Raw genomic sequence first — 25750 nt, forward strand, 5'->3', positions numbered from 1 at the left:
ACTTCAATGGGAAGTAATCCATCTTGCTGAGGGGGGGACATGAGGTTATGCAACTTCTGTTACGTTACATCTGATACTGTGATGTACAAGGCACGGACTTTGCAAGAATTGTGAAGCAAAGATTTTTACTGTTTGTTACTTACAACTTTTATAAGTTCATACTCTGTACACATGCCACTAAAAGCTTTATTATTGGTCAAACTCTACTGTCCACGCACCCAGCCACTGTTCACTACAGGCTACTCTCTGCTGTTCACGCTGTTTCCTTATCTTCTAGGGGTGAGATCACATTCCTCCTTTGTCTCTGTTTCACCCAGGCTTCTTCTCATACTCCCCCAAAGTTATTTACCTCTTTGCTGCAGGATCGCAGCTGCACATCGTCAAAGCAAGGCCACAGCTGCACATTATCAATGTCAAACAACTCACTGTCTCTGTCCTCTACATGATAAGAACAGTTGAGAGACCTTGCAGTGGGATGTGCATCTGGGTATGAAAACAAAGGCAACAAGAAGCAAACCCAGCATAAAGCGACCTTTGTGATTGACAGAACCAAGTTAGGACAAAGGTGAAAAGCCCACTTGGAGGAAGACAACTTACTTCATCACAAAGACCCTCATGCATGACTCCCAGAGACAAGTGTGCAGACTCGAGGAGGTGGGACCCAAGTGTTACTGAAATCAGGAATCAAACCTCTAAACACCAATGTAGTATGAAGAAGCAGGCACTCCTTTATTGCAGCGCTGGGCACTTGGTGGCATCTCCACAAATCAAGCACACCTGTGTACATCTTAACGTTACACTTACACACAAAATGACAAGGTCGTACACTCCCAGTTACAATGATTGGTTAGTAATTTGCATATAATTGTAATATTCGCAGTGTCATCCTTTTCTGTTACTATGCTTGCGCAGGGGAAGGGTCTTCACCTGGGCAAGGGTCTTCTTGACCTGTGGGTGTGATTTTTAGTATTATAAAGAAGGTAGTTCGCTTCAGGACACCTTAAAAGTAAGTTTTGTGTAAATTTTGTTGCCAAGTTGGACGGCTGGATATCAGCCTTGCCAAGCTGTCCAATAACTCATCCTATACACAATAGAATCTGGGTGCTCTGGTTATGGTCTAGAGAATAAGGACTAAGGGTATTATGGTCTATATAGCATAGGGACTTCAAGTAACAGTCTGGGATAACAAGCAGCACAGCAATTCATATGTCATTCGTTAATAAGTGCTAACATAATTCTATCATGGAGGTTAAGTCCTTAAAATCAAAATGCTCTTATAATTAACTGTTACATAAACACAAAATACAGAAAGATTCAGTAAAATCTTAAGATAATCTGCAACACAAGGAGGAGACCACGTATATGATTTCTTGGAACTTATTATCCTATCCCCACCTCTTCTCAGAAATCTTATGCATACAGTAATCATCATGTACAAATTATGAAATTGTAGCTGAGAAGGTGTGCAAGTTAGGAAGAGTAATCCCCCTTGCACCTAGCGCTTAATTAAAGTGCTGCTTTACAACCCCTTGTGAGTTGCAGTGTTTGTTTCCACATGTCATTCCTGGTGGTCGTGTGCTGGGGTCATTGGGAAGAAGGCCATGGGTCTTCCTTGCTGTGCACTTTTCACCTTCTGGTGCTTTTCATCACTAAACCAGTTTGTTCTGGTCGGCATCTTCTTTAGTCAGCACCAGGGCCTTGAGGGGTTTCTGCTTTTCCTAAGGCGATTTCCTGTCCAATTGTTCCTTACACAATACATTGTAAACACAGCTATATGTTAAACCCCCAAGCTAAACAGAATTTCTAAATGCCTACTCTATAGGCCCTTTATATGTTAGCTCCCCTTATCACTGTGTTATCGCTGGTTTGTACTTGAAAACTTTGGCTCTAAATCAAAGGTTTAGTCTAGACTGGTCAAACTCTGGACACTTTACTGACAATCAGGGAAGTAAAAGGGTTCAAACACTTCCCTCATCTGTGCCAGTCCCATCAGCCTCTCCCTGCACATCTGGAGAATCTTTAGGCATACATGGAAAGCAAGAAGTATTTTACTTTTGAGAGCAGACAACAAAATCCTCTCTCAAAGGGAAATGAATGAGATGTAGTACAGAAAATGAACTGAAGCAGTTTTGATGAATGTTAGTTTTACAATGCAAAGATAAAATAAAAAAAAAAACAGTCAAGATAACAAGCAGATGGTAACAAGCTGTTGAGATACTTCTGCTTTCCAGCTGCTACACCCGAAGTGCACTCCTTGGCATTTGTTCCAGTTTGTGGTTCAAATGGAAGGAAAGGTGTGAGTAAATGCTGCTTTACCTGGCTTGTAGGCATCCACTGCAGGGAATGCAGCAGTCTGTCATGGGCTACTGTAATAGATGGTATGCTGACTCCTTCAAGGAATTAGAAACGCTGCTGAGGAGAAGGTAAACAAGACTGATCAGTGAATAGTGAATGCTGTACCACTTATCTAAAGGATGAAACACCTATGTTTAGTTAAAAGTTGGGAAATGTCCAAGGTACGAGTAGTTTGTATAAAGGGGAGACTGAAAAGTCCCCTCGGTGTGCATGACTTTGGTGGAGCAATCCCCCATGCACCCAGCGCTGCCGAATAAAGATAACCTCCTGCATATTGCTGACTGATTCTTCAAATCAATTGGGTGACCCAGATGGGACCTCCTCTGCTCAGCTGCAGGACCCATTGAGAGCGGGGACTCCCTAGGGTACCCCCAGGGATTTTCCCGGAGGGGCTCCTTATCTCATCTGGATCACCACAGGAGCAGACAAGGACTCCATCTTACGAGGCAAAGGTACTATCTTTATTCAAATATTATATTAATTGTAAATATTATATTAATATTATATTTTAAACAGTACTGTTTCAGATTCTGTTCTGGGAGCGGTCCATCTGTAAAGCTGTCTGTAAGGCGTAAGATCATTGTATGCTTATGCAAGATGGCGTATACCGGTTAGCTAGCATCCCAGGTATACATCTGATTCTGTTCTGGTACCTGTTCTGATATTAAGGTAATATTGGAACTCTGATTCTGTTTTGGTGCCCATTCTGATATTAAGGTAATATTGGAACTCTGATTCTGTTTTGGTACCCGTTCTGATAATAAGGGAATATCACAACTCTGATTCTGTTTTGGTCGGGACACTAAAAAAAAAAAAAAGTTTGATAATTTGAAGTAATATTGTATATACAGGATTAATAATTATAATGTTATTAATAATAATTGCTATACTCATTTATGATGGAAATGTGAGAACATTTCTGTATTAAGTGTATTACAAATGTTGGTATGTGGTTATTGTCTTGAACATCCGAGGAGTGAATGTGAACCTCTATATGTTTTAAAGTGTATGTGGTGAAAAGAATTATTGTATGTATGGTGGGGACAAGAAATTGAATGCCCTAACTGTAAGGTTTGGACGCCTTGGGATAAGAGAGCGAGCTGTAAGTGAGATGAGAGTGGTCTGCTGTAAGTGAAATTAGAGTGGTCTGTGGCTGGGATGGCAATTGAGATGATATGGGGGGACAACAAAGTGGTGGAATAGTAAGAAAGAGTCCGTTGGGATGTGTTCTAAGTCACTGGAAGGAAATGGGGGGGCAGCCTGGGGGAAGCTGAATAAGAGAACTTTGGTTAAGTACTGTAATCAGTGGTGGCCCCTGTATAAGTCAGGGGACGGAGAGACACGGCCCTTAAATGGGACACTGAATTATAATGTTTTATTATAGTTAATGTTATTCTTGAGGCGAGAGGAAAATGGGATGAAGTAATGTGTGCCGGTATGTTTGTGTGACTGGAGTGTGGGATTAACACCACCTGATCTTTGATTATGGCTCTAGAAAAGGATAGGAAAAAAACCAACCTGAGACCTAAACTAGAAAGATGTTCTTGTTGAAATATTTGTGTAAAAACCAAACCAAACCAAACCAAACCAAAATGAAAACAAAACAAAACAGAGAGAGCTCAGGTTGTGGTTCCTTCTGTGGAGCAACCAGAATGAAACTCGTACTAATGTATGTAAGATCTGAAGGGGAAGGGGGGGGGGGGGGGGCGGGGGGAGGGGTGTGTGTGTGTGTGGAGATTCAAAGACCCTGTGAAAGTGTTAAAGTATCCGCCGTACCCCCTCGAAGGTGCGGCTGAGTCATGCTGGACGCACGGCAGGGTGTTTGCTATTTGCCTGCAAAGGCTGATATGTAATAACACAGACTTCAAGCAACAAGGAGCAGATTTGCATTCAGGGTAAGAAAGAGTTAAAACAGAAGTGCTGCTGCAGAGGCAGGCCTGTGTAACCTGCAGAGCATGAAGAGCATCTCCTGCCCTGAATGCTTCTGAGGGTGAGGAGGAGGGGGTTGCTGTTGCTGACAGTTGAGCAGAAGGACCTGACAACCTTACCCCAATTGCTGCAGCACAACAGGACCGGTAACGGCCCCTTTAGGGCAGGCAATGGGTCTGAGCAGAATAAAGGTGAATCTTTGATGGGGAAATTTAGATGTTTGAAAGTTGGTTGTGAAAGACTTATCAGGATGATTTAATAGGATGAGATAAAGGTTCGAGTTGATTGTTACTAGATAATCGTGATGTAGAAAAGTTGATAGAAGGAACAGGGAGCTGTACAGAAGGTAAGAGAAGAGCTGGGTCGTGCTAAACTGGTAGAGAAGACGAGGCAGAGAGAGAGGAGGAATGTCAGGTAGTGATATGGAGAAATAGTGCAAAATAGGGACAGTAAACATTGATTATGATTGTATATGTCTGCTCAAGGAGTGTAGGTGTGGTGATTGGTCACATAACCATATAGTTTTAAGGAAATACCTGCTCTTCCTCCTCTAACAAAGGGGCTATTTATAAAAAGGATGAGAAACATTCCAATGTTATCTAGAGATCTCCTTGCTAAAGAAAACCAGATGATTGACAAAGACGTGAATTAGCTGCAAACTTGCAAGACCACCACATTCCAGGAAAAGGACTGATAAGCTAATTAACATACCAAGTGAGAGTATTCGGGTTTAGGTAACGAATATGTATAGGCATCCTCAGTTGAACATTCATTTGTTTTATTGGATAAATATGAGATGGTTCCTCACTTCGGGCATGCACGCTTGTAGTGGAGCGATGCCCCGTGCATCTGCGCGCAATAAACATACCTACTTTATAACTTTCGAGTTAGAGAGTTTAATTCCGTACCTTAGTAGAAGTGAAAGAGTGAATCCCTCTCCTATGGGATCGGATCACTGTGCATATTGTAGGGAAAGTGGACACTGGAAGTGAGATTGCCCTAAGCTAAAGAACCAGCAAGGGGTTCTGGTGAAGTAGGGACTAGGAAAAATGAGGTGGAATTTTTAGTGAATACAAAACCAACTTATTTGGTGTTAAACTTCAGTGAAAAGAATTTGTTACAGTTGTGGGGACTGCTGGCGACCAGGAAAACATCCTGAAACCTTTAAAGTACAAACTAAGAAAACAAATAAGAATGCCAAATTCACCAAAATCTTTGTTGGGATGAGATTTAATAGAGCATCTAGACGTTTAAAGAAGGGGAAATGAAACCCAAAGTTAAAAATGATCAATTAATAGAAATCTTGAGCTTATCTTTAATTCAACAGAAAAGTGGAAAAGAGGACCTCCCTGAAGTAAAAGAAATCTTTAACCAGGTATATCTGGAAATAAATTCCAGGTAAGGCGAAAAATGCTTTCCCTGTTACAGTAAAAATGATAAGCGGGAGGCCTGCCTAGTTCAGGTAAAACAATATCCCTTGGTCAGCAGGGCTGTGGGGGATATTGGCATAAAAACTAAACTAAAATACACTCTGTAGTAGTTCTACTGATGTAAATCTGTGTGTTTTACCATGACTGTGACTTGTTATGGGATGCGCAGATGAAACTGCATTGACAACAAAGTACAAGGAATAAGGTTGGTCAGGTGCCTCCTACCACAACCAAGGGCAAGACTGGGTTGGCCTCCGTGTTTGCCACCAAGCAGAATCTTGCGCTCCGCTGCTGACTGCAACCCAGTAGGCGTTGAGCGGTGGGAACATATGCCATCCCTGATGTGAGGAATGGCCCACTCTGTTATAAGAGGTCATCCAGGAAGGAAGAACATAAGATGGCCCATTAAGGCACTGATTTGGAAATTGGAAACCGCCTGGCCGACCATGAGGCCAGATGAGTAGCAGAGGAGGTAGGAAAGGAGGAATATCCTTAATACCAGATGGTAAAATCCAAACTGTAAGTGCAGATCAGGAGCCAAACTATTCTAAAGAAAACTTAAAGCTAATTCAGGACATGAATGATAAAATAAATAAGTGGACTTATTTGAGGGATGGTCGTATAGTGGTACCATCCAATTTAATATGGACCACGGCCCTAACAGAACATAGTAAGACACATTGGGGAGCTGATAATTTATATGAAAGTCTAAATCAGAAATTGATAGGGCGAAACTTGTATACTGTAATAAAACAGGTGACTCAGCAATGTGAAATGTGTTTGAAAACTAGCCAGGGCAACAGTGGCAAGTTGATTTTTCCAAACTTCCCAAGAAAAGGTGGGTACCGATATTTATTAAACGAATGGACACCCCAACGTATCATACAGTATTATGGACCTGCAAAATGGAATCCTAATGAACTCATTAGCAGTGCTCGAGAACCTATCTACAATCTGAATCGTATCATTCGTCTACAGGCTGTCTTGGAAATTATGCAAGTATCAAATACGAAATGCAATTTATTAACACAGGATGAATCTCGATTGCCTGCTAGCCGAAGAAGGAGGTGTTTGTGGTAAATTAAATGTTTCCAAGTGTTGTTTGAAAATTGATGACAATGGTGAGGTAGTTAAACAAATCACATCTGAGATATGGAAGTTAGCCCATGTTCCCGTCCAAACTTGGGAAGACTGGAACACTGACCTGTTTTCCTGGCTTCCCAGGAGCCCCTGGGTAAAACGAATCCTATTTTATTTGTTATGTGGATTAGCCACATTATTGTTTTTGCCATGTGCTGTTCCATGTTTTATAAGATTAATTCAACATGTTATAACTAACACGTGGTTTGCTACTATGGTTTCACCCAATGCCATTAAACAAATTTGAGTAGTATGCTGAAATGTACAGTCGACGATACAGATTACACAGTTAACACAATAACAATTTAATAGCAAACAAGAATCTGGAAATACAATTCATATAACAATGTAGGCTGATTAAAAATAAAAATAGAATGGCAAAGAAAGAAACCGCCAGAAAAGCGTAGATGAGGATATGGTGACGCCTTTTATACTTTTCCACCTCCGCCATAAGTTCTTGATGTGTGACAGCAGAAAAACGCACCCTCTGCCTAAACAACAACAGGAAGAAAAAAAAAATTTGATCCCCTTTCTAATGAACTGTATAGGTTAAACGTTTTGAGAACGCTCACCTTACAGAATGTTCAAAGGGGGAAATGTGCACTCTAGACCCTTCTTCCCTGGCAGGTGACGTGGCGGTCTGGTGGTGAGAAAATATTACATTGAAAGCAGGGACGTGTCATTTGGCCATAGTGCCATAAATGTTACCCTTAACAGACTTACCGGAGTGGTAAGCTCGGGAAATGGGTCCGGGACTTCATCTGGACACTCAGCAGCCATCTTTTACCACACGAATGATCGGTGTATGCCTTTGAACATGCGCATGTGCAATTTTAAACCCCACAGAATGTATTAGAAAAATCTGGAAAGATCGCGCATGCGAAATCCTTATAGTCTCTAGTCATGATAGTGACGCATGTCAAAAAGGAATGTGTTAAGCAACTCTAGTATTTGATTTTTGCTATTTTTTAAGGGTTTTTTTTATAGGTTACCCAACCCTTTTGATTTAATTTGAAAACCGTGTGTTAGGCGCCCAGTAAATGTAATGAACTACTCGACAGCCAGTAAACGACAAATAACAATTTATTAACAACACAAACTAGAAATTGGATAATGGAATAACAATCCAGCAAAGTCTCATGTAATGCAAAAAAACCCCTCAGACTTCTTCACTCGTGAATCCAGCACAGTCCTGAGTAATGTCGGGGCAGTAACTCCATCTGTCCCCTCCATGATAGTCCGTGCCTGGTCCTTGGTATTTCTCTTCACGAAGTGACAAAGATGAACAGAAACAAATAACAAGTCACATGGTAACTTTGCTGGAGATCAAAATTTTCTTTTTGTTTATATAACAGCCTCTCGCACTCTCCTTTGATATCCCACGAGTTCCACTATTTGGGACGAATTGCGAGGAGAAGATTGCACTCTTCTACACTGGCGTGACCAAGTGACTTTGTTAGAGAACGTGGTGATGGTTCCGCAGCTAGTGACTCTGCTAGAATGGATCCGTGACAAAGTGCTGGACTTTCCACCTGATGGCACCTGGCAAATTCCTGCCTGGCAAGCGGTCGGCAGGCGGTTGTGTGATGCTGCCGTGGAGGGGGACTCCGTGGCAGGCATGTGTTTAGCGCCTTGGTGGCAAATTCTGACTACTCTTCCGCCAAGTGTGGGCTAATTCTACTAACGGCGCTAAACCAGGGGAGGCTGTAAATCCCCCCGACAGCGCGGCTCTTCTCAACACACCGTCAACGATGGCGATTCCCTCCACACCTCCTCTGCCCCCAAAGCTCCTGTCACTGATTGCAGCGACCCTCACAGCACAGGACCGAGCGCGGGAACAGGACAACTCGGACAATGATTCCATTGACACTGATAAACCTTTTGACCCAGGTCCTATAGATCCGGAAGAGGAGCTAGACCTTTTTCCTCCTCCCGCTGATGCACTGGCTGTATTTTGGGGGAGGCTGAAAGGGGGTCTGCGGGATCGGTGGCAGGAATGCAGGCGGGAAGCGCTTAAGCGAGGGCATTTGGGAGGCGCCAGGGCACGTTCGCTATTTTGTCAGCCAAATCAACCTGCAGAGTGGCAGCCTGTGCAATACGAGGCTGTTAAAGAGTTAAGCAAAGCCGTGCGGGAAGGGGGGATCCATAGCACATTTGCTGTGTCCCTTCTTGGAGTGATGGCAGAGCCTTATACACTCACACCACGTGATTATTGGAAGTCATCGCTTTGTGTGGTACTAACTCCGACGCAGTGCATGTGGTTATCTGGTTTTTGCGAGCTATGTGTAGTGGCCTCGATTGAAAAGCTTCATCGGGGAACTGCTGTGAACTGCGAGCCGTTGGCTGGAGAAAATAATTGTGCCGACCGATCCTGTGACTCAGGCAAGGCATCCCAGGGACAGCTATTTGCAGACGGAGGAGATGGCTATGAAGGCAGTCCGGATAGGGTGATACGGGAGTCTGGGTGAGCCTCTAGCACGTCCTTCGCCACAGTCTTGCAGGGTCCTAGAGAGTCATAGACTAACTTTATTGATCGGCTTCAGAATAGTTTGCAACAACAAGTCGAGCAGGAGGAAGCTCAAGGGTTGCTTTTAAAACAACTGGCTGTGATAATGCCAATGAAAAGTGCACATGGGCATTGCAGCCCTTGCACAGGCGCAACCCCAACACGTGTCAAATGGTTATAACCCAGAACTCACAGCAGACTGTAACTCCCAGGTTGAGTTCTGGAATGCAGCGTGACACCTTTTTGCTTCTCTAATCTCTTCTGTAAGAATAGTGCACGCTCTTAACTGGCTTCGTAAATAAGGCTGCTGGCTTGCTAAAGAAAGTAATGCTACAATACTATTTCTTTTTTTTTTCCTGGCTTATTAACAGGTGTCGATTCTGTCCGTCACATGTTGCTACAGAACCGAGTTGCTGTTGATTTTTATTATTAGCGCAGGGACAAGGGTGTGAAGACTTTGATAGGTTGTGTTACGTCAGTCTGAGCGACCACTCTGAATCAATCCACAAAAGCATACAAAACTTAAAAAAAAGATCCGCAGCAGAGCCAAGGGTGGGATGCCTTTGGTCTCTTCTCACGGCTGGGAAACTTTGGGCCGTGGATCAAAGGTAGTCCAGGATTTATTATAATCACCTTAACCACCATACTGATGTTTGCCTTACGTCTCCCATGCCTTTTTGTCCTGTATTCAGCATTCAGTTGATTGTGACATAAATCAGGTCATGGGCACCCAGCTACACACCACCTTTGCCTTGTCGCAATTCACAAGCAAAAAAGAGGAGGATAGAGAACGTCTGAAGAGAGATACAGGAGAGGAAAACGGGGAATGGCTGACCTAACAAGAGATGAGAGAACAGCCAGGAATCGTGAAGGAGAGGAGGAGAGATGAACGTGTTATCTAGTGACAAATAGGTGTCTGCATGCGTCTAGTGGTACACAGCTATGTAACTGCGTGAATGATTTCTGCCCTGAGCCTGGTGGTACGTGCAGCTGCGGTTTGTGTCCGGGCTCAGAGATGTAAATACGGGCTTCTCTGTTACGGTAAAGCGTCTCCGGTTGCATTAAAAAAAAAAAAAAGAAAAAAAAAAAGAAAAAAAAAGTTACTTTACTAAGACTGCAACCTAATCGAATTCCAAGAAATGTGAGATAAGATGAACTTCTGAATTTGTTCGTAAGTTGTAATGGAGTGCTACCTATATATGAACGCTAGAACATAACTCTATTTCAGTGTGACCAGAATTTGACACGCAACTGCATCAGCATATTGACAGAATACCTTTTGAATTATTTCTTTTTTTCATAACCTCTACATTGGGAACAGCTCAAGGTGAAAACAGACGGTTCAAATCCTCAGCTGTTGCCTCAGAAGGAATAACGTGTTCTTTGCGTACAGGTGAATTTAACACAGCTGAAAATTTGTTTTGGGTTAAAAGTCAAATCTCTGTCACACCTTTGTCACCACCACCACAACCTTTAAGGCCAGTGGGAAAAGTATTCTGTACTCCATTGCAGCGGTGAAACTTCAGTTGAGCTGCATTAGTTTGTGTACTTATCTGCAGCTCCTTTGGTGAAAATGAAGTTGTCGTAGAAGTTAGACTTTAACTTGAGTAACATACCATTTGATACCTTGTAAGTGAGAAAGATTGTGTCCTGACAGCATGCTCTTTCCCACACTTGTGCCTAGAGTTATACTTGAAATCAGGTTGCGTGTTAAGTTTAAACCTAATCACACGGATACCTCAAAGTCCACAAAGATACATCACTGCTTAGGGGATTCTTGCGGTATAGCAGGTGCAAAACCCGGTCCAAAGTAACGATCTAGAGAAGTGTTTTCTGTCAGGAACACCATTTTCCCACTTCTCATAGATTATACACCATACAACGTAGTATCTCTCCATAAAGTGTCTTGTGGCTAAACCGCATTCTGCAAACTTGTATTAGAAATAGATGTTTGCATTTTCACCTGGTGAAGTTCCCTAAGCTGAAGGATTGTGACCTAGGCATTGTTACGAAGCTCAAAGTTCGTGACAACAGTGATGGAGAAGAGTGATTTAACACGTAGTTGATTTATGGTTCATACAGGACTATATCACACTACAAAACCGGTATTAATTCAGAGTTGTGGATGTACTGCATGTTCAGGTAATAGTTTCTCTACAATTAAAAAAAGAAAAAAAAAAAGTGACTAAGCTATAAATACTGTATACTCTTATCTTTCCCTATTTTTTTAAGCATTTTTTTATTTCCCTGTTTGTGTATAGTTTTCTATACCTATCTAGATATAAACCACCAACACAAAGCAACCACAACATTTTGAGAAACTGTTATCGTTAACTTCTACATTTAATTCCAGTAACAATCTAGAAGTGTCCATTCAGCTGTTTGCTTAGTTCCAAGTCCTCATTGTGTGCTTCCAGGTTCTTTGAAAAGCGGCAATAACAGTCGAGCAGTTATTTAAAGTGAAACTTTGCTCTACGCAGCTTCCACTTCCATGCTTTAGAATGGAGGCACAGCGGAACACTCGCCCAAGGGCAAGATTTCAAGAGCTCTTAAGTAGGTTTTATCTTTTCATTTTAGGAGAGAAAATGTTTCTTAACAGCTTACATATAGAATTTACAAGTTAAACACAATTTCTCATGCTCGTTTATTTGATTAGAAGTTTCTGAAAAATATTTTCATAACACTTCCATAGCTTATTGCATGTTCTTATAAATAATCATAAACCTGTATGTTGACCTCTGTAGGAAATGCACCGATAACAAGTTTAACATTTTGTGAACCCGACTGAAATGTACAAACGTGCACATAAAAGAAGGCTAAAACTGGTAATTAAGTCATGAGACAGAAAACAAAAGAAAAAGGATGACAACTCCATCACATGGTAAAGCAACCTTTTACAAAAAAAACCCAAACCAGCAAAGAAACAAAACCAAAAACCACAAACAGGGGTGAATTGGAGAGAACAGAGACAGTGGGTTGTTTTGACATCGATAATGTGCAGCTGAGCACCTGCAGCAAAGAGTCACATAACTTTGAGGGGGCACGAGAAGAAACCAGGATGAGACAGAAAGAAAGGAGGAATGTGATCTCACCTGTAGAAGGCAAGTGAACCACAGAGAGTGGCCTGTCACAGCACTCTCCAAACGAGCCAGCTGCAACCAGGTCTTCTGCCATCACACTCTCCATGGCAGTCCCTCTGCTGCCTTCTAGTCTCGCCTCATCCAGGGCACACTCACCCTCTCTGCTTCTTCCTCCCCTCTCTTCCTCGGCTGCCCAACCGCTTCACAGAACCAGCCACAGCTGCACCTTGTCTACACCAGCCAACCCACCGCCCCTGAAGCCAGCCCACAGCTGTATATTGTCAGTGCTGATTAAGCCAGCTTCATTCCTCTGCAGTAGCCTGCAGGGCACAGCGCTAAGGAATGTGTTGTATGAACCCTTTGGGCCATTCCGCGTCGATTCACAGTCAGTTACAAAAACGGAACGACATGTCACAGGGCTGACAGCAGGAACTATTGGGAGATTGGTTGCGGAATCTTTTCAAGACTTGGGGAACCACCAGATGGTTGCAGGACTTCACAACACGCGGAGAAATATTGCTATTGGTAATTGTAGTTTTATCGACCATTTTTCCCTGTATGCTGAACTGTGTAAGATCTATGATTCAAAAGTAGTTTAACCTCTAATGTTGTTTCTGTTCAAAATAAAGATGGGGGAATTGTAGAGAGCTTTATGGCCAGTGCTGGAGGCCACGATGCCTGTGAAGGGCCTGGAAGGCTAAAGAAGAGAGAAAGTAAGATCAGGTTGGCTGAACGCCTGGAAGGAAGACGGGATATGAAGCAAGGCCAGAGCGGATGCGCGATGCCACATCTCGGCGGCTGGCTGAGAACATGAAACCCACAGAGATAAGAAAGAAGAGAGAAAAAACCCGCAAGAAGTTCAGTGCATTTGCAGCTTAGTAATTAACCAATTATACGTGGCCAAGAAGTGCGTGAACAGTATTGATTAACCAATTATATTTTAGTATGGGGTGCGTGAACAGCAAACGAGGATATTATAAGCGTGGGTTCTGGACTAATAAAAGGTCTTCTGGTCGAACTCAGGAGTCCACGTCATCATCTCCGCAGGCCACATGCTCCTCCTTCTCGTCTGCCATTGCATGGACCTGCAAGGCCACACAATACAAGTTAAAACAGCGTTCATGGTGCAGTCACTCCTGCCTGTGTTTGTCTAAAGCAGCTGTGATGCTGCCCCTGGTGTTACCTGTTCAGAGAGCTGCTGCACCTACTGCTGCCAAATGCTCCACACCTTCACTTTCTCTACATACTGCTCTCTTTCTGCCTGGAGCTGGTGAACGGACTCCGAGAGCTGTTCAAAACAAAATTAAACACAAAGAAAATCGTATTGGCTAAATAAATTTGGCAGTGACCGCTTCAGGGATAAAGCCTGAAGAAACCAGTGTTAACGCAAAGCTCAGGCTGCATTCTTCTGCCACACAAGTTTCTTTACAGACATGAAGATCTGAATGTCATTTCGTACAACCCCTGAGCAACCTGGGTTTCCAGGCCTGCCTTCTCCCCCAGTGCCACCTGCAACTGCTGCTTTGCATCCAGACTCCCTGCCTGATTTGACAACTGCCAACCAAAATCAAAAAGTTATGGCAAAATGTTAACACTCCACTTCTGCATAGCCTTTCCCCTGATAGTAACCTGCCACTTATGATCCATGTGGCAACCCTAAAGTGCTCCAACTCACGGTGATGTCCAACGGAAAAGAAAAAAAAAAAAAAAAAAAAGGGAGGGAAGGAGATTTCTGTGTTTCACAGCCAAGAAAGCTGAAGTGGCTGAGACGGGAAGGGTCTGCCTCGCATTAAGACACCAATGGCAGCAGAAGCTCATGCCAGCAATCAGCTTTTCTGCCCTATTAGCGCCAAGTGAGCTTCTGAACACCATTCTCCTGACGCAGGATTTTTACAAGACGGCAACTGGAAAAAGAAATCTGTCATGACATATTGCAATTAAAGATCAGTTTTCAAATGATTTCTGAAACCCCAGGCACAACGGTCCACATAACAGCCAATCAGATCAAAACGTATCTCTCCGTGCCAAGAAAACGAGAGCGGGGAAAAAACTGGGAAAACAAGAAGGAACATAATTGTCCTTTTTCAGAACAGGACTAAAACTGCAGACGCGGGTAGGCCTTCACTGCAAGACCAAATGCCAGCTCAGCAACAGCACCGGACCACCCACCTTCATCTCATCCTCCAGTGTGAAGCCAGCCTCTTCCTCTGAGATCCAACTTAAACTGAGCTTACGAGCATTCACTGAAAATAATCCCCGTGACAAGAGCAAAACTCCAATCAAAATACATGCTTTCTGGTGCTAGACAGGCACACCCAGCACCCTCAGAGCTAACAGTATGTCACGGCACTCGGGTTCTACCGGTACGCAACCTACACGTACAAGCTCCAGCTGGAGGGACTTTCAGCTTTTCACTCTGTCTGCTGGACAGAACGGCTGCTGTATTATCACACAAAAAAAGGAGAAAAGGAATACCAAAGGCAAATCGGAGTGAACTCCGTTCCGTCTTGCAGGTTTCACTGCATCTAACTGGTACCCCCGGTGATTACTATAGTTACGTTTATTGATAAAAGACGCACGGATATGTAGTAAATAGGAGTTACTTTATGACAACTGAACTGAAGCAATGGTAGGAAAATAAGCTACCAAAAAGATGCAAGTGAAACGAAAATCAGAGCTTTGCTACAGCAACAGTGGAAGACAATTCTGGGCTACCAAATTTGACTTCCCTGAGCTTCTATCACAGTTTGATCAAGCCTTACATTTAAATAAACTGCCCAAAAAGAATTTTTTTAAAAAGGCTGGGGTTTTATGTTTGTGCCTGAACACGTTTCTGTGGCTTATTGGCATAGTTCCTGCCCTTTCCTCTTCAGAAGCCTGGCAACACGAAGACGCTAAAGCCTGCAAATGCTTGACTCAAAGGATCTGACTTCCTGCCTAAACCTATCTAAACCCAGCACCGGAACTTGCCAGACTGTGCATCCCCTGCGCAAGTTTCATCGCCCGTTGTAAAACGGGTTGGCAGGAGTAACTAGACAGCTTCCTCAGGGCAGCTGCTTGCCTGCAGATCAGCAGAGTCATGCCCTTCAGAAACAAGGCCCTAGGGAATACAGCAACGACACGCACAACGGGAGAAATACGGACTAAGAAAACACTGGCTCTCCCTACTGCGCTTGTCCTCAGCAGTTCAGTTAGTTTATCGCCTCACCCCACATTCCTCCTTCTCCTCAAAGCTCAGCTGTCTCGAGGAAGAGGTTTTGACAAGGTTCACTTTCTCACACGTTCGGTTTGACACAAACCAGAAGGGCGCAAGCACTTTACGAGCCATGGAAAGGCACGGTAACAACTAGCTCCACGTTAATAAAAACAGCAACAAAACTCAAGCAACTGACAGTGGCTATGTCAGGACAAGGCTCCACCCAAGAAATCGAGGCCAGTGTAAACAGAACCCGAAGCATGCAGTAGGGAGAGCGAGTCACTGCGAGGGACACGAGCACTGCCTCACCTTCCTCTTGTCCAATGAGGGTATGGCTACCCCATTGTGCGGCGAATGAAGAGACGGGACGCAGCTTGATGCAAGCAAATGTCCATTTATTAGTGATTTTCTTACAATTATATACGTTTCTACCTTCTACATATTACACACTGATTAAATCTTAAGCATAAAAAACACTGATTGGTTGATATTTAAGGCACACCGTTAGAACAATAGGAACTTATTAGTTTATCTTGACATAGCAATAATTTCTATTCCAAAGTTAGGGAGTTTCTTTCGACGCGGCTTTCTTGATTACATATCGGCGCCATCCATTCCCTTATCTGGCTACTTGTTTCTCTGTCCGTCTGGTTGCCTCCTCAACTGTAGCGGCTCAGGGGTCTGCAGTTAGCTTGTTCCTTTGTTCCCAGGGCTTGTGCCCTACAAGTTCTAACAAGTCTCTATTCATCAGGCTATCAGTATTTGGACTCTTGTCCTTGAAACCTTGTCCTACACCATTGGAGCGGTTCAGGTGTGACACCAGCACCTTCAGAATGTTCTGAATCTGAAGGAGGTGAAAGAAAAGGAGAAACGGCTCAGAAAAGGACAGAGAGAATGTGTCAATCGAAGGTAGCCAAAGAAACCGGCATCCTCCAGCTGGTCAGGAGCACGCAGCTCAAAGCAGCAGCTCTGGGCACACCCAGGGCTGCGTGACAGCACTGCACGATCAGACACGGCTTTGGCACGTACCCTGAACTCTAGTGTGCAGCGTCCAGTAGCGGTAGCTGCTAACTATTGTGGCACGCTCCGCGTGCTGGCGATACAGGCAGCTGCGCCAGTCATCTATTACACCCGCATAACCATTTCCCGGCGCTAGTCACGCTGTTCAGAAAACCAAAGAGCAAGGAGGTAGCAAGTGAGCTGGGACAAAGACCGAGGCACTCTCATTCTCTGGAGGCTGCTGGACATCGCCCGTGGGAGTCTCGGGCCGACCGTCATCTTTAGTTTTGCGGTTTTTCTTAGTTCCTGAAGCTGCTCCAGGGCTCTTCTTCTGCTGATACTCCTTCAACTGTGAAAAATAATAATAATGATCTGAAATCCAAACAGAATATGCCTTCCGTGAGAATGATATCAACCCCCCAGCCCCAACTCCACTGGCTAAAAAGACCAAGAGAAATGCTCTTCAATGAGTTTGTCGCTCCGGGGGAAGAAAAAGAAAAATCAAAACACGTCCAGAAAAGGCTAACGTTAAGATCTAATGTGATGAGTGTTCAACTTTTGTATACAGCTAAGAGTGTTTGGGAAACGACTTGATACTCCATCCTGCAACTACAAGGAGATGAAAAGAAGTACCTTGGGGTGGGGGGGTTTTAGGGTTATAACTAAGAGCATTAAGGAAAAATGAATAAAGGGCAATTAAATCTGAATGTTAAGTGAAACATCAACACCTGACAGTAAGGTCTCCCAAACTGTGAAAGATTTTGAGGAGGAAAATTACAATCCTCACAGACAAACTCCACGTTAATACAAGCAGCGCAGTCACTGTGAACTAAGGGGAGAAGCAACCTACAACGGATTTTTCAGTCGCACCCGCTTCCCCCAGGAGAAGCTAGTCTGATAAGCCATTCGCTTGAATTCGGCTGGGTCTTCCGAGCCGAATCCTTTGTGCTCCAGCAGGGTGAAGCCCCCAGCCAAGCGAGCCCCAGGCAGTTCGGTCAACTGCCCGTTTCCCCAGCCCGCAGCCCGCCCTCCGGCCCCCCGCCGGGCCGGGCCGGGCCGCGCCTCGGCCTCCAGGTGGGGAAAGAAGGACCCGTTATTGGCAGAACGCCAAAATGGAAGCCTGAACCGCTCCAGGACACTTTCCCCTCGCCAGGACTTTCACATACGCCGCCGCCGCCGCGGCCGGGGAGAAAACCAAGGGCGGGGAACTAAGTAAAATGAGACCAAAAAACCCCCCAAAAGGGTGTGGGGGAGGCCAGGGGGAGGGAAAACCGCCAAACCGAACCGGCACCGCCCGCCCCGGCCCCCGCCGCCCCTCACCTCCTCCTTGCCCGCCGCCAGCCAGCTCTGCCGCTGCCGTCCGCCGCGGCCGCCCCGCGCCTGGGCCGCCTTAGCTTCGCCCACCAGCGGCGCCAGCAGCCAGAGCCCGCCCAGCCTGCGCGGCCGCCCTGGAGGCCCGGCCCATCGCCGTGCCGCGACGTGCTCGGCCCATCGCCGGGCCCCGCCTCGTGGCCGGGATCCACCGGCTCGGGCTCGTCGCCGGGCTGCGGCGGCTCGGGCTCGTCGCCGGGATCCACCGGCTCGGGAACGTGGCCGGGCTCCAGCGGCTGGGGCTCGTCGCCGGGTTCCACCGGCTCAGGCTCGTCGCCGGGCTCCACCGGCCGGGGCTCGTGGCCGGGCTCCCGCGGCTCGGGCTCGTCGCCGGTTTCCACCGGCTCGGGCTCGTCGCCGGGCTCCACCGGCCGGGGCTCGTGGCCGGGCTCCGGCGGCTCGGGAACGTCGCCGGGCTGCGGCCCATGTCCGTGCCCCGCCGGGCCCGGCAGCTCGGCTTTTGCCTCCTTCTCAGGAGCAGGTGCCACCTTGCAGTGCCTGCTCCCCATGTTGGAGCCCGCACCGCCCGCTGCTCGGGTGACAGCCGGTACTGCCCGCTGCTCGGGTGACAGCCGGTACTGCCCGCTGCTCGGGTGACAGCCGGCACTGCCCGCTGCTCGGGTGACACCTGGCTGGCCCGGCGTGCCCCACCCAAAGCTCACGGGCAGCTTCCCGGAGACAGTTTGTGACGGCACAGCGGGCCCTGTCGCTGGGAGACTCCACTTCCCAGCGTGCCCCGCGGCGCGCCCGCGCCTGCCGCTCCCGGCCGGCCCCGCGCGCACCCGGCCGGCCCGGCGGGAGGCGGCAGCCCTGGCCGAGCGGGTCCCGCCGAGCGCGGGTCGCAGCCCGGGCCGCCCCGGCGAGCCCGCCCGCCCCGCCGCGGCCCGGGCCCGGGCCCGGGCGGTAGGAGCCGGGTCCCCGTGTTACAGATTTGCTAATGGTTAGAATTAGACTCGCTCACGCTTGCGGCCGCCAATAAAGCGGTGTCTGCTTATGTCCATCACATCGGGCTTGGGAAGTTTTTCATTCCGAGATTTCGGTGCCACCCGCTCCCCGCCCCCGCCGCGGGCCGTGCCTGCGCTGAGGCGGCGCGGCCCGGCCCCTGACGCGGCGCCCCCCCGCTCTGCCAGGGCCTCCGGTGGCGGCCGGCGGAGCGGCGCGGCCGGCTGCAGGTCCGCGGTGGGGCCCTGCGCGGGCTGGGGGGAGCGGGCCCTGCTCCAGGGCTGCCCCGGCCGCCGTCTATGGCCTGCCCCGTCGGCGCGGCCCGGCCCGGCCCGGCCCGGCCCGGCGCGGCGCGGCGCGGCCCGGCCCGTGTTTTCTTGGGGGGGAGCTGCCGGCCTCGCCCCCCGGCGCTGCCTCATCCTGGCAGCGCCTCTTAACACCGAAATTTACGGTTTTGTTTTCACTTGACGCTGTAAAGCTACAAGACGCTGTAAATCTACAAAACGCCGTAGAATATGATGGGGGGCGGGCTAACGTTACAGAAACCCATCAATATTTTACCTGAGCTTCCCCCCTCCCTGCCCAGGAGACACGTTTTCCCTTTTCTTTTTTTCTCCTCTTTTATCCACTTGTTACCGAAATCTCGGAATGAAGAACTTATCGACACCAATGTGATGTAGATAAGCAGACACTTCTTTATTAACGGCCGGGTGCGTGAGTGAGTCCTCTCACGATCAACGCACACCATGGCTCAAAATCCTACACCTTATATAGAACTCATTGATACATATTCATTAAGTATTCCTGCATAATCATAAGATTTCCCATAAATCATTAACATACTCTCCTCCCATATCCGATTCTGCGCAGTAAAGCTTAGAAAGGTCCGGAAATGGGTCTGGGGTACGATTTGGGTAGGTGGTATATGATCTCCCCCTGCCGGAATTACCTTTCACTTAAGGTAACTGTTTCTTGGCCGGCAACTATGGGTTGCTTCACTCGACTCTCCCCAGTTCACGTTAATTCTCATTTTGACATTTTAGTACATTCTCCTAGGTTACATAGAAACAGTCATCTCAAATCTTAAGTCTGTTATCTAAGCTCTAAACATTCCTACTAGGTGATTCTGACCAATACCTCCGGCCTTAGTACGGGGCTGTCCAGAGGATTTTTATAGCAGCTTTTACTATAGAAGTTTCATTAAAACGTATTTCTTATCCTTCTATATTTCTATTACATGATTGATTTTATAAAATCAAATAATCAATCAAATAAAGTCAATCAATCTTAACTTACTAGCAAATCTATAACACACGGACACATCAGAGGATTTTCTGGTTAGTGCCCCCCAGCACTGCAGCATCTTCCCCTGGGCTGAGGTAGCGTTAAATGTCTCCTGTGCTCTACAGATGCCCCCTCCCGCGTCCTGCCAACCTAATGGAACCAGCCAAGAAGGCCTGCAGTATGAAACCGAAGAGCTGAAGCAGAAAGACCTTGCTCTAGACCAGGAAACTGCACAATTCTTGTCCGAGTACGTCCTTGGCGAGCTCAGTGTCCGCTGTGATGCCTCAGTTGGTTTTGTTTAAAAAAAAAATACGGTCTAGGGCTTAGAGCTAAAAGCTGTCCTCTTACGCCACCGCTTTTATCATGGTGTTGTGCAACGTTGATTACAGCGTTGTTTTGATTATGGGACCCGTTAAGGGAGAATTCTTTCCACTTTATTTGGTAAAGCAAACCCAGGTTTCACTAGGAGCTCGGATAGGAGCATTTTAACTTTACCCCAGGTGTTGCTGAGGCAAATTACCTGTAAACTGGGAATGAATGGTTTTAACCCTCGTGATGCTATGACACATCATGCTACCAGAAGGCCTTGTTCATGGGAGAATTAAAATTGAGATTGTGGCTTGTATGACCTGCCCGGTTTAGCCCCAGATAAAACGGTTTCCTTGTTTGTTCCATCCCGATCAAGTGTCTATTTATTTCCTGTCTGAAGCGAGTGGGTTAAACGTTCGTGTTCAAGAAGCAGAGGTGTTTCCCAGGCAAGCGAAGGGCCTGGAAAGAGACGGGTGCCGCTTACAGGGTAGCGCAACTGCTTTATTGTGGTTTCTGATGGCCTACTGTGGCAGCTGCTTATTAGCAGCTCTTTTGAGATCAAGTTGCTGCTTGGTTTTTAAAGAGAGGGTACCTCTGTGGGTTATTGGTTGCAAAGGAGTGTGATTTTCTAAGGTCACGTGTAGTACAGAGAACGGAAATGGTAGAACAACAAAGGCCGTTCCAAAAGCTTTTTTGCTTTACCACCTTCCATTTTTTTTCCACTAGCTACGGATTAGAGAGACAGATGTAAATTGAATTCACCGCAGCCTATTCCTGTTTCTACTTGATTCTGAAAATTCAGGTGGATTGGGGTTTTTTTTGTAAGTCGATGTGGCAAAAAAAACCCCACTCAAAATGAGGGTCTGCTCATCTGTAGCTTTCGTGTTGATGGCTTGCAGCAACTGTACTTGCTGCCTTCGGATTCTGCTTTGGATAGTGCCAGGCTTGAGTGTCTCAAATCTCCTTGCTGTGCTCGGGCAGTAGGGGCAACGCTCACTGTGCGGTGTCACGACGGAGGGAAGACACAGTCACTCAATATGAGTGATCAGCAGACTTCATTTATTGTACCTTACGGTCACCTTTTATGCCTTCTTATAATTAGCTCATACATATTACAAAAGTTAAGGTCATTATTGGTTAGTCGCCTAAATACCAAGCCTGCCCCTAGTTTCTCTTCTGTAGTTATCTGTTCCCACCTGCAACATTCTTTTCCCACTGCAATCTTCCTGTTATATTTTTGCCTTACTTCAGATAAGCTGAGAGCGATGTGCATTTTTGTCCAGCCAGCTGAACTATGTCTATGTGAACTTTTTCAGCTAGCCAGTTATCCACAATTCCCCCGTTTTTATTTTGGGCAACATAGGCCTGGTTGACCATTTTCAATAACAGCATTTTAACACAGGAAAATACACAGCCAACTTATAAAATCTCAGTTCAGAAGTATAATTCCTGAAATACTTGAAAAATAAAGTTAGCTTGAAGCTTTAATTTAGATGCTCTTTCTGTTCCAGTGATATAAAAAATTTAAAAAATTCAAAGGTAATTTTAAAGTTCTGAACATGGACTAATGCAAGCTCAAAACCCCAAAAGAAACCAACCTGATGTTTGACTAGGAATATTTGCAAATATTTTAGTGGAAAATCCCTGATCATTAACAATTTTCTGTCCAAATAACAACTGCCCTTATGCAACCAACCAGTCCATACATTTTCTGAAGAATACCTCATTGATATCAAAGAATTAACAAAGGGGGGAAATTAGTTCTAAGCTATATACATTCATAAGTGGATTTTTCAACAGTTACATACAGATTTACACACTAAGCCATAATGGCTTGTAGGTGATACACACAAGAAGAGTACCTTGCTTATCTGTCTGAATGCAAAACCTTAGATTGGTTCCTTAGCTATGGGAGGTTCTGTGAGAGAGTTAGGGGCTACTGGGAGGAAACCACAACTTTTCTGACTCGCCTGATATTTCTGTAATGAAAAGAGCGGTCTTTCTTTTCCAGCTGTTATCCGAGGGGTTACTACAAAGCAGCTCTACCCTGAATACGATCTGGAGCTTAGCGACTAGTGTTGAACCTGAAGATTGCCCCGTCCTGCAAAAATGACACACACTGGGCCGTGACAGTTTGGTGTGGTCCTGGTTCAGAACGGACAGAAGGTGGCCTCAGAAGCGTGTGTGTAGCGTGTGGATTAACAGCCTTATTTTACAACGTGAAAGCTGTTGAATCTGTCAACTGTGTCCTGCTTGTGGGAAAGGGATGTAGGACTTTGGATCATTTGGTCTCCTGTCTGATGGGACAGTATTTATTTTTTTTTTTTCCGTTTGTTGGAAAGGCCGTAATTCAGGTTGATGTGAAGACTCTTCCCGTGGAGACCTTGCTTCTCTCCAACATCCAGGGGCTGTTTGGTTACTGAATAACGAGAGGAAGTGAGGGCATGCAAACGTGCAATGTAATAGCTGCTTTGAAAGAAAAGAAAAAACCCTCAGAAGCAGCAAGGGACGAAGGCTGAACCTGGGGTGGCTTGGGGGTTGGTTTTGTTTTACGATCACATCTGGGTGAGGCTGGGTATTCTGCATTTTTGTACTTAACTGCTCTGGTATCTAGAGGTTCTGTATCATTTCTGTGGCAAATGGCAAAAGGTGAAGTTGTATTGAACTGTCCTGTCTGAATAAAGCAGCTGTCACATTTCTCAGTAATTCACTTACTGAAGAGCCTATAAAGCAGCGCATGAACCTGGGAGCAAATTCTTAACCTCTATTCTGAGACAACTGTACCATCTATTACTCAAATGTTTTCTGAGGACTCTTAATGGTGACGGTGTGGCAGCGCTACCCACTAATGGGTAGATGCCGAATTACCTTTACTGCTACAGAGGCTACAGCCTGGAGGAACTGGAGCAGCACATGTCGGTTTTGCGGCTAAAACAGGAACAGTCAAAAGTAAGGAGGAAGCGAGTGGTGCGGCAGAGCGGTAATAAGGGAAGCAGCGGCGATGATGAAAATGCTATCGGCAGACGCATTACAGAGGGCTGGAGGAGAGTGCACTTGGAAAGTATGAAAGAAGGAGCGCACGCGTTTCCCGTGATATTACAAGATAGACACCCAGGCCAGTATCAGGCATTTCACTGGGAAATGATTAAGGAACTACGGAAAACTTCATGCGAAATGCGCTATGTTCTCCTTTTACACAAACTTTATTAGAGAACGTGGTGATGGGTCCGCAGCTAGTGACTCTGCTAGAATGGATCCGTGACAAAGTGCTGGACTTTCCGCCTGATGGCACCTGGCAAATTCCTGCCTGGCAAGCGGTCGGCAGGCGGTTGTGTGATGCTGCCGTGGAGGGGGACTCCGTGGCAGGCATGTGTTTAGCGCCTTGGTGGCAAATTCTGACTACTCTTCCGCCAAGTGTGGGCTAATTCTACTAACGGCGCTAAACCAGGGGAGGCTGTAAATCCCCCCGACAGCGCGGCTCTTCTCAACACACCGTCAACGATGGCGATTCCCTCCACACCTCCTCTGCCCCCAAAGCTCCTGTCACTGATTGCAGCGACCCTCACAGCACAGGACCGAGCGCGGGAACAGGACAACTCGGACAATGATTCCATTGACACCGATAAACCTTTTGACCCAGGTCCTATAGATCCGGAAGAGGAGCTAGACCTTTTTCCTCCTCCCGCTGATGCACTGGCTGTATTTTTGGGGAGGCTGAAAGGGGGTCTGCGGGATCGGTGGCAGGAATGCAGGCGGGAAGCGCTTAAGCGAGGGCATTTGGGAGGCGCCAGGGCACGTTCGCTATTTTGTCAGCCAAATCAACCTGCAGAGTGGCAGCCTGTGCAATACGAGGCTGTTAAAGAGTTAAGCAAAGCCGTGCGGGAAGGGGGGATCCATAGCACATTTGCTGTGTCCCTTCTTGGAGTGATGGCAGAGCCTTATACACTCACACCACGTGATTATTGGAAGTCATCGCTTTGTGTGGTACTAACTCCGACGCAGTGCATGTGGTTATCTGGTTTTTGCGAGCTATGTGTAGTGGCCTCGATTGAAAAGCTTCATCGGGGAACTGCTGTGAACTGCGAGCCGTTGGCTGGAGAAAATAATTGTGCCGACCGATCCTGTGACTCTACCTTTAGCTACCTGTGTAGCTACACACCACCTTTGCCTTGTCGCAATTCACAAGCAAAAAAGAGGAGGATAGAGAACGTCTGAAGAGAGATACAGGAGAGGAAAACAGGGAATGGCTGACCTAACAGGAGATGAGAGAACAGCCAGGAATCGTGAAGGAGAGGAGGAGAGATGAACGTGTTATCTAGTGACAAATAGGTGTCTGCATGCGTCTAGTGGTACACAGCTATGTAACTGCGTGAATGATTTCTGCCCTGAGCCTGGTGGTACGTGCAGCTGCGGTTTGTGTCCGGGCTCAGAGATGTAAATACGGGCTTCTCTGTTACGGTAAAGCGTCTCCGGTTGCATTAAAAAAAAAAAAAAAGAAAAAAAAAAAGAAAAAAAAAGTTACTTTACTAAGACTGCAACCTAATCGAATTCCAAGAAATGTGAGATAAGATGAACTTCTGAATTTGTTCGTAAGTTGTAATGGAGTGCTACCTATATATGAACGCTAGAACATAACTCTATTTCAGTGTGACCAGAATTTGACACGCAACTGCATCAGCATATTGACAGAATACCTTTTGAATTATTTCTTTTTTTCATAACCTCTACATTGGGAACAGCTCAAGGTGAAAACAGACGGTTCAAATCCTCAGCTGTTGCCTCAGAAGGAATAACGTGTTCTTTGCATACAGGTGAATTTAACACAGCTGAAAATTTGTTTTGGGTTAAAAGTCAAATCTCTGTCACACCTTTGTCACCACCACCACAACCTTTAAGGCCAGTGGGAAAAGTATTCTGTACTCCATTGCAGTGGTGAAACTTCAGTTGAGCTGCATTAGTTTGTGTACTTATCTGCAGCTCCTTTGGTGAAAATGAAGTTGTCGTAGAAGTTAGACTTTAACTTGAGTAACATACCATTTGATACCTTGTAAGTGAGAAAGATTGTGTCCTGACAGCATGCTCTTTCCCACACTTGTGCCTAGAGTTATACTTGAAATCAGGTTGCGTGTTAAGTTTAAACCTAATCACACGGATACCTCAAAGTCCACAAAGATACATCACTGCTTAGGGGATTCTTGCGGTATAGCAG

At 46.1% G+C, this 25750-nt stretch overlaps 1 protein-coding gene and 2 long non-coding RNA genes across 3 annotated transcripts; 1 reads left to right on the top strand and 2 right to left on the bottom strand.

The window, feature by feature from the left end:
* Positions 1-1293: 1293 nt before the first annotated feature.
* LOC308059613 lies at positions 1294-3679 on the top strand. The gene is made up of 2 exons (XR_013926331.1): positions 1294-3024; positions 3121-3679. It is a non-coding gene; the product is annotated as an uncharacterized lncRNA (long non-coding RNA).
* Positions 3680-6729: 3050 nt separating this feature from the next.
* Positions 6730-13728, bottom strand: LOC308059611. Its single transcript, XR_013926329.1, has 3 exons — positions 13624-13728; positions 7427-13525; positions 6730-7345 (listed from the first exon to the last, which is right to left on the bottom strand). It is a non-coding gene; the product is annotated as an uncharacterized lncRNA (long non-coding RNA).
* A 6-nt stretch (positions 13729-13734) lies between these two features.
* LOC308059607 (uncharacterized protein) lies at positions 13735-18662 on the bottom strand. The gene is made up of 3 exons (XM_080377206.1): positions 17956-18662; positions 16797-16984; positions 13735-15493 (listed from the first exon to the last, which is right to left on the bottom strand). Exons 1-2 carry the CDS (start codon positions 18513-18515, stop codon positions 16981-16983), a joined length of 564 nt encoding a protein of 187 aa, XP_080233332.1. The 5' UTR covers positions 18516-18662; the 3' UTR covers positions 13735-15493; positions 16797-16980.
* Positions 18663-25750: the final 7088 nt, after the last annotated feature.

The sequence above is a fragment of the Falco punctatus genome (assembly GCF_963210335.1).
Source record: "Falco punctatus genome assembly, chromosome: 2".
NCBI classification, from domain to species: domain Eukaryota; kingdom Metazoa; phylum Chordata; class Aves; order Falconiformes; family Falconidae; genus Falco; species Falco punctatus.